At 52.6% G+C, this 8,759-nt stretch overlaps 2 protein-coding genes across 3 annotated transcripts in view; both read right to left on the minus strand.

The window, feature by feature from the left end:
* Positions 1-8,759, minus strand: part of LOC130358153 (zinc finger protein 436-like) — a 334,942-nt gene that overhangs the window by 247,592 nt on the left and 78,591 nt on the right. The window lies entirely within an intron of this gene.
* LOC130358159 (oocyte zinc finger protein XlCOF7.1-like) lies at positions 180-3,627 on the minus strand. The gene is made up of 7 exons (XM_056561011.1): positions 3,339-3,627; positions 2,975-3,085; positions 2,698-2,868; positions 2,494-2,620; positions 1,972-2,063; positions 1,734-1,842; positions 180-925 (listed from the first exon to the last, which is right to left on the minus strand). The coding sequence occupies exons 1-7, from the start codon at positions 3,435-3,437 to the stop codon at positions 180-182; spliced, it is 1,455 nt and encodes a 484-aa protein (XP_056416986.1). The 5' UTR covers positions 3,438-3,627.

Genomic DNA, 8,759 nt, shown 5'->3' on the forward strand with positions numbered 1-8,759 from the left:
GCATGATTTACTTGTAAAACATTTTCTACATTCTGAACATGAATATGGCTTTTCTCGTGTGAATTCTCTTATGTGTAACACAGTCGGATTGATTTGAAAAATCTTTCCCACATTCTGAACATGAGTACAACTTCTCTCCTTTGTGATTTCTCTCATGTATTAGAAGGTCAGCTTTCCTTTTAAAACATTAAATTGTACATGGCTCCTCTTCGCTCCTCTGCGTGACTTCTCTCATGTTGAACAAAATTTGATTTTTTTGTAAATAATTTCCCACATTCTTTACATGAATATGTCTCTCCTGTGTGAGTTCTCTTGTGTATAAGAAGAGCCGATTTACTTTCAAAAAGCTTCCCACAATTTTTACATTCATGCTCTTCTGCATGAGTTCTCGCATGTTTAAAAAAATTTAATTTTGTTGCAAATAATTTTCCACATTCAGCACATTTATAGAATCTCTTTTCTACATGAGTTTCTTTATGTTTCACAAGATCTGCTTTCTTGGCAAAACGTACTCCACATTTTGAGCATGAATATGGATTCTCTCCTACGTGCATTCTCTCATGTGACAGAAGTTCTGACGTATCTGTAAAACATTTCCCACATAGTGAACATGAATACTTCTCCTCTGTGTGACTTTTTCTGTGTGTTACAAGATCTGAATTTTTTGCAAACTCTTTCTTGCATTCACCACAATGAAACATTTTCCCTTCTGTCTGATCTGTCCTTGTGGTAACAACCTGTGATGGGTCAGGAGAAGGTTCCCCATGATTAGGGGCATTATATGATTGATCTGTACTGTGAAGTCCTGGATGTACAGTAAGGGGAAGGAGGTCCTCTCCTGGGGAGTGGTGCATGAAGTCTTCATCTTCTACTTTATAATTTAGTGATACATTGAAGGTTCCATTAGTATCCTTACTGGGACTTTCTGTGATACAAAAAAAAAAAAAAATTACAGAATCTATTTTTTATTCCTAAGTAGACATGGTAATAACATTCCGAATACACTGGAGACACACAACATTTCAAATGTTTGCCAAAGCCAGAAGTGGATCCAGTTATATTACATACATTTTTAATCCACTCCTGGATTTGTCTACAAAAATCTACATAAAAAACTGTGTGTGATTCCAGCCTTATAAAACAATGCATTGGCCCCGCCTACATCAGCTCCTCGGCACTGGCCCCGCCTACATCAGCTCATCACTCGCCCCGCCTATATAAGCTTCTTGGCACTGGCCCCGCCTACATCAGCTCATCACTGGCCCCGCCTACATCAGCTCATCACTGGCCCCGCCTACATCAGCTCATCAATGGCCCCGCCTACATCAGCTCATCACTGGCCCCGCCTACATCAGCTCCTCTCTCACTTGTATACAGTGAAGCCATGCAGTAGCTCTGTCTTCTCTTGATCTCCAGTGCCCACCTCTATATTACCATTATTTTGGGTACTACATGCTGTGGTATTATTTATATTCATATACTACAGTCATAGACATTGTTTCTTTGGATGACTGTCTTTCGTTTTGTGTTTTTGCTGATTCTCTTACAGGTATTTCCCTATATCATCAGGTGTGCGTCATGTGACTTTATTGGTTTATACTTGTTACCTGTAGGAAGACATTTTGCAGTATATCCCGCCCACTATAAACTCTTATGTATCACCTGTTCGCCGGGGTAACACCTCCTGGGATTATTACATACCTGGGGTAACACCTCCTGGAATTATTACATACCTGGGGTAACACCTCCTGGAATTTCCTCCTTCACTTCCCTCTTACACGGGTGATGGCCGCTCATCCTCTCTTCTTCTTCCTCCACTTTATTATTAGTCAGATCTCCCCCCTGATGTGACATATAGAACAATTCACTACAATACAGCAGACAGGAGGAGCAACAGAGACCCCCAAAATCTACCCCCACATCTATGACTGCAGGACCCCCCTATAGAGATATAGGAGCAGCCTCATCTACCTGATGCTTCTCTGGGACATTTCCCTCTGGACAGTCCTGGGAATACAGAGGACGGGGACACCTCTCGGGTGGATTTCTATCACTGACTCCATCTGTAGGGAACACACAGGGAATGAATACATCACTGCTGTATATCCATCTGTAGGGAACACACAGGGACAGAATACATCTCCTCCAGTATATCCATCTCTAGTGAACACACAGGGAATGAATACATCACCTCCTGTATATCCATCTGTAGGGAACACACAAGGAATGAATACATCACTGCTGTATATCCATCTGTAGGGAACACACAGGGACAGAATACATCTCCTCCAGTATATCCATCTCTAGTGAACACACAGGGAATGAATACATCACCTCCTGTATATCCATATGTAGGGAACACACAGGGAATGAATACATCACCTGCTGTATATCCATCTCTAGTGAACACACAGGGACTGAATACATCACCTGCTGGATAGATTTCTATGTTACTAGGTAGTGAGAGTGATATCTATATATAAGTCTTCTTACCTTGTGATGTTGGGGGCCGGTGATCCCCCATCATGACTATGTCCTGGTACAGATCCTTGTGTCCTTCTATATACTCCCACTCCTCCATGGAGAAATAGACAGTGACGTCCTGACACCTTATAGGAACCTGACACACACAATGATACAGTCATCAGCAGAGCCCTCCCTTATTGTATAATGTCCCAGCATTCCCAGCAGTGTCACCTCTCCAGTCAGCAGCTCAGTCATCCTGGTGGTCAGTTCTAGGATCTTCTGCTCATGTATCAGTGAATGAGGTGGAGGCTCCTCGGGGGTGGGGCTCTGGGTGGTGCCCGATCCTCCTGACACACGGGGGGTCACACACTCACCAGACCACTTCTTCACTACTGTGTAATCCTGTGTATGGTGAGACACTGATCACTACAGACATTCTAAGAATCCGCCCCCTTTCCAGTCATTTCCGGGATTATTTCTAGGGATAAGACGTCATGTGACCTCTCACCTCTCCGGTTATCAGGTGGATTATCTCTAGGGTGAGGTGTAATATCCTGGCAGCCATGTGCTTTCTGGCCTTCTCCATCCTTGTTGGGTCATTGGTGAAGAGGACCATGGCCTTCAGAGAAAACGTTTGGTTACATGTCTGTCTGGTTCCTTCTCTATTACTATGTGTAAGATATTAGTGAATATAAAGCCGGAGAATCCTTCCGTGTGTCATCACCAATATGGCCGAGATGAATGGTCGGCTCCATTGTGGTTATAGGGAGGTGTAATCTGATCTCTCAGTGCAGCATTATAGAAGACTATAGACAAGTCATCAAACCATAGAAAGATATCTGTGATCTGTGATATTTATAAGTGATACTCACTGTCCTGGAGGAGACGCACCGGACCTTCTGGCCTTCACTGGACACGTGGCCCCGGGATGTGACAGTAAAGGGGTCCTCTGCTATAACACTCAGCTTCATTCTCAGCTATCACAATAGGCTGCAAAGTGCATCCCTAAATTTTTTTTACTGACGTCCACTCTCACCAATTGTATTAGGTAACAGAGGAGGTAAGTACAATCCAAAACCAGTGCACACATCCAGACAAGACTCTGCCACCACCCGTGTCTAAATCAGAAGAGATGGCATGGCGTCTACTCCTTGAGGTTACAACCTGGGCCCCCCCTGCAGCAAACACCAGACCCTCGAGCAAGGATTAAAGGGTAGAAACCACCAGGGGACCACTGGTGGTTAGACGCCACAGAAAGGTGTCACTCAGAAAAGATGTCCCCCCCGTCAGTCACACAGAAAAGACGCCCCCCCCCCCCGAGACACCCAGAAAAGATGCCCCCTGTGAGTCACTGGATGTAACTGTAATGTAATATACGAGGTTGAATTTAAAGGAGAACTCTGGGATGTAACAACTTATCCCATATCCTAAGGGTAAGGGATAAGGGTCAGATCGTGGGGGTCCAATCACTAGGTCCCCTGCTATCTCCCGCACGGAGCCCCAGCTCTCTGCATGAATGGGGCATTGACCAGCACACGAAGCGCCGGCTGACATGCCCCCCTCTATGTAGCTGAATGGGAGACAGAACGCTGCTCGCGGTCATCTCCGGCTCTGCCATAGATCTACATGGGGAGAGCCAGGCGGGAGATAGTGGGGGTCTCAGTGGTCGGACCCCCAGCGATCTGACACTTATCCCCTATCCTTAGAATAGGGGATAAGTTGTTACATCCTGGAGTTCTCCTTTAAGATGAAATATGAGGATGAGATCAGAGTCATTGCTGCTTTTCCTCCCCCACAAGGTTTAGGTAGAAGGATCGGGCAACGCCGGGTACTCAACAAAATCCTCAGCGCCAGGACCATGACGCTCCTAACCCGGCCCTCCATACAGTATATCTATAAACAGGGATGAAGAGATAACAAGGTCCTCTAGGTGACCCCGGGAGGTAAGTGTTCTCATATATGTGAGGGATGAAGAGATAACAAGGTCCTCTAGGTGACCCGGGGAGGTAAGTGTTCTCATATATGTATGAGGGATGAAGAGAGAACAAGGTCCTATAGGTGACCCCGGGAGGTAAGTGTTCTCATATATGTGAGGGATGAAGAGATAACAAGGTCCTCTAGGTGACCCGGGGAGGTAAGTGTTCTCATATATGTGTGAGGGATGAAGAGATAACAAGGTCCTCTAGGTGACCCCGGGGAGGTAAGTGTTCTCATATATGTGTGAGGGATGAAGAGATAACAAGGTCCTCTAGGTGACCCGGGGAGGTAAGTGTTCTCATATATGTGTGAGGGATGAAGAGATAACAAGGTCCTCTAGGTGACCCGGGGAGGTAAGTGCTCTCATATATGTGTGGGGGATGAAGAGATAACAAGGTCCTCTAGGTGACCCCGGGGAGGTAAGTGTTCTCATATATGTGTGAGGGATGAAGAGATAACAAGGTCCTCTAGGTGACCCGGGAGGTAAGTGTTCTCATATGTGTGAGGTATGAAGAGATAACAAGGTCCTCTAGGTGACCCGGGGAGGTAAGTGTTCTCATATATGTGTGAGGGATGAAGAGATAACAAGGTCCTCTAGGTGACCCGGGGAGGTAAGTGTTCTCATATATGTGTGAGGGATGAAGAGATAACAAGGTCCTCTAGGTGACCCGGGGAGGTAAGTGCTTTCATATATGTGTGAGGGATGAAGAGATAACAAGGTCCTCTAGGTGACCCGGGGAGGTAAGTGTTCTCATAAATGTGTGAGGGATGAAGAGATAACAAGGTCCTCTAGGTGACCCGGGGAGGTAAGTGTTCTCATAAATGTGTGAGGGATGAAGAGATAACAAGGTCCTCTAGGTGACCCCGGGGAGGTAAGTGTTCTCATATATGTGTGAGGGATGAAGAGATAACAAGGTCCTCTAGGTGACCCGGGGAGGTAAGTGTTCTCATATATGTGTGAGGGATGAAGAGATAACAAGGTCCTCTAGGTGACCCGGGGAGGTAAGTGTTCTCATATATGTGTGAGGGATGAAGAGATAACAAGGTCCTCTAGGTGACCCGGGGAGGTAAGTGCTTTCATATATGTGTGAGGGATGAAGAGATAACAAGGTCCTCTAGGTGACCCGGGGAGGTAAGTGCTCTCATATATGTGTGAGGGATGAAGAGATAACAAGGTCCTCTAGGTGACCCCGGGGAGGTAAGTGTTCTCATATATGTGTGAGGGATGAAGAGATAACAAGGTCCTCTAGGTGACCCCGGGAGGTAAGTGCTCTCATATATGTGTGAGGGATGAAGAGATAACAAGGTACTCTAGGTGACCCGGGGAGGTAAGTGTTCTCATATATGTGTGAGGGATGAAGAGATAACAAGGTCCTATAGGTGACCCCAGGAGGTAAGTGTTCTCATAAATGTGTGAGGGAAAATAAACAGGTAAAATGTGATTAATTAGAACCAATTATTATTATTATTAATCCACCTCACATAGTCTGTGTATACACTCTGTATATATATGTATACACGCTGATGTCTGAACTATATACAGTCTGGTCACAGTATATACCTGCGGGGCACTTATGGCAGCGTCCAGATAATTGTAGGGTAGGGTGCCATGTATACTCATCGTCCTGTGATGTCCCAGTGCGCTCTCCTAATTACCTGCGATGGTTTCCACCTGGGAAGGGCAGCGACTGTATACACGGGGGGGGGGGGAGCGGGGTCCGAGGGGGCAGCGACTGTATACACGGGGGAGCAGGGTCCGAGGGGGCAGCGACTGTATACACGGGGGAGCAGGGTCCGAGGGGGCAGCGACTGTATACACGGGGGGGAGCGGGGTCCGAGGGGGCAGGGACTGTATACACGGGGGGGAGCCGGGTCCGAGGGGGCAGGGACTGTATACACGGGGGGGAGCGGGGTCCGAGGGGGCAGGGACTGTATATACAGGGGGGAGCAGGGTCCGAGGGGGCAGTGACTGTATACACGGGGGGGGGGAGCAGGGTCCGAGGGGGCAGTGACTGTATACACGGGGGGGGGGGGGAGCGGGGTCCGAGGGGGCAGGGACTGTATACACCCGGAGCGGGGTCCGAGGGGGCAGGGACTGTATACACGGGGGGAGAGCAGGGTCCGAGGGGGCAGTGACTGTATACACGGGGGGAGCAGGGTCCGAGGGGCAGGGACTGTATACACGGGGAGCAGGGTCCGAGGGGGCAGGGACTGTATACACGGGGGAGCAGGGTCCGAGGGGGCAGGGACTGTATACACGGGGGAGCAGGGTCCGAGGGGGCAAGGACTGTATACACGGGGGGAGCAGGGTCCGAGGGGGCAGGGACTGTATACACGGGGGGGAGCAGGGTCCGAGGGGGCAGTGACTGTATACACGGGGGGGGAGCAGGGTCCGAGGGGGCAGGGACTGTATACATGGGGGGGAGCAGGGTCTGAGGGGGCAGTGACTGTATACACGGGGGAGCAGGGTCCGAGGGGGGCAGTGACTGTATACACGGCGGAGCAGGGTCCGAGGGGGCAGTGACTGTATACACGGGGGGGGGGGGAGCAGGGTCCGAGGGGGCAGCGACTGTATACACGGGGGGGGAGCAGGGTCCGAGGGGGCAGGGACTGTATACACGGGGGGGAGCGGGGTCCGAGGGGGCAGGGACTGTATACACGGGGGGGAGCCGGGTCCGAGGGGGCAGGGACTGTATACACGGGGGGAGCGGGGTCCGAGGGGGCAGGGACTGTATATACAGGGGGGAGCAGGGTCCGAGGGGGCAGTGACTGTATACACGGGGGGGGGGGGGGAGCAGGGTCCGAGGGGGCAGCGACTGTATACACGGGGGGGAGCAGGGTCCGAGGGGGCAGTGACTGTATACACGGGGGAGTAGGGTCCGAGGGGGCAGTGACTGTATACACGGGGGAGCAGCGTCCGAGGGGGCAGTGACTGTATACACGGGGGAGCAGGGTCCGAGGGGGCAGTGACTGTATACACGGGGGAGCAGCGTCCGAGGGGGCAGTGACTGTATACACGGGGGGGGCGGAGCAGGGTCCGAGGGGGCAGCGACTGTATACACGGGGGGGGGGGGGGGGGGGGGAGCAGGGTCCGAGGGGGCAGTGACTGTATACACGGGGGGGAGCAGGGTCCGAGGGGGCAGTGACTGTTTACACGGGGAGCGGGGTCTGAGGGGGCAGGGACTGTATACACCCGGAGCGGGGTCCGAGGGGGCAGGGACTGTATACACGGGGGGAGAGCAGGGTCCGAGGGGGCAGTGACTGTATACACGGGGGGGAGCAGGGTCCGAGGGGCAGGGACTGTATACACGGGGAGCAGGGTCCGAGGGGGCAGGGACTGAATACACGGGGGAGCAGGGTCCGAGGGGGCAGGGACTGTATACACGGGGGAGCAGGGTCCGAGGGGGCAGGGACTGTATACACGGGGGGAGCAGGGTCCGAGGGGGCAGGGACTGTATACACGGGGGGGAGCAGGGTCCGAGGGGGCAGTGACTGTATACACGGGGGGAGCAGGGTCCGAGGGGGCAGGGACTGTATACACGGGGGGGAGCAGGGTCCGAGGGGGCAGGGACTGTATACACGGGGGGGAGCAGGGTCCGAGGGGGCAGGGACTGTATACACGGGGGGGGGAGCAGGGTCCGAGGGGGCAGTGACTGTATACACGGGGGGGGGGGGGGGAGCAGGGTCCGAGGGGGCAGCGACTGTATACACGGGGGGGGAGCAGGGTCCGAGGGGGCAGGGACTGTATACACGGGGGGGAGCAGGGTCCGAGGGGGCAGTGACTGTATACACGGGGGAGCAGGGTCCGAGGGAGCAGTGACCGTATACACGGGGGAGCAGGGTCCGAGGGGGCAGTGACTGTATACACGGGGGAGCAGCGTCCGAGGGGGCAGTGACTGTATACACGGGGGAGCAGGGTCCGAGGGGGCAGTGACTGTATACACGGGGGGAGCAGCGTCCGAGGGGGCAGTGACTGTATACACGGGGAGCGGGGTCCGAGGGGGCAGGGACTGTATATACAGGGGGGAGCAGGGTCCGAGGGGGCAGTGACTGTATACACGGGGGAGCAGGGTCCGAGGGGGCAGTGACTGTATACACGGGGGGGGGGGGGAGCAGGGTCCGAGGGGGCAGTGACTGTACACACGGGGGGGGGGGGGGGGGGAGCAGGGTCCGAGGGGGCAGCGACTGTATACACGGGGGGGGGAGCAGGGTCCGAGGGGGCAGTGACTGTATACACGGGGGGGAGCAGGGTCCGAGGGGGCAGTGACTGTATACACGGGGAGCGGGGTCCGAGGGGGCAGGGACTGTATACACGG

The sequence above is a fragment of the Hyla sarda genome, chromosome 2 (assembly GCF_029499605.1).
Source record: "Hyla sarda isolate aHylSar1 chromosome 2, aHylSar1.hap1, whole genome shotgun sequence".
Taxonomy (NCBI): domain Eukaryota; kingdom Metazoa; phylum Chordata; class Amphibia; order Anura; family Hylidae; genus Hyla; species Hyla sarda.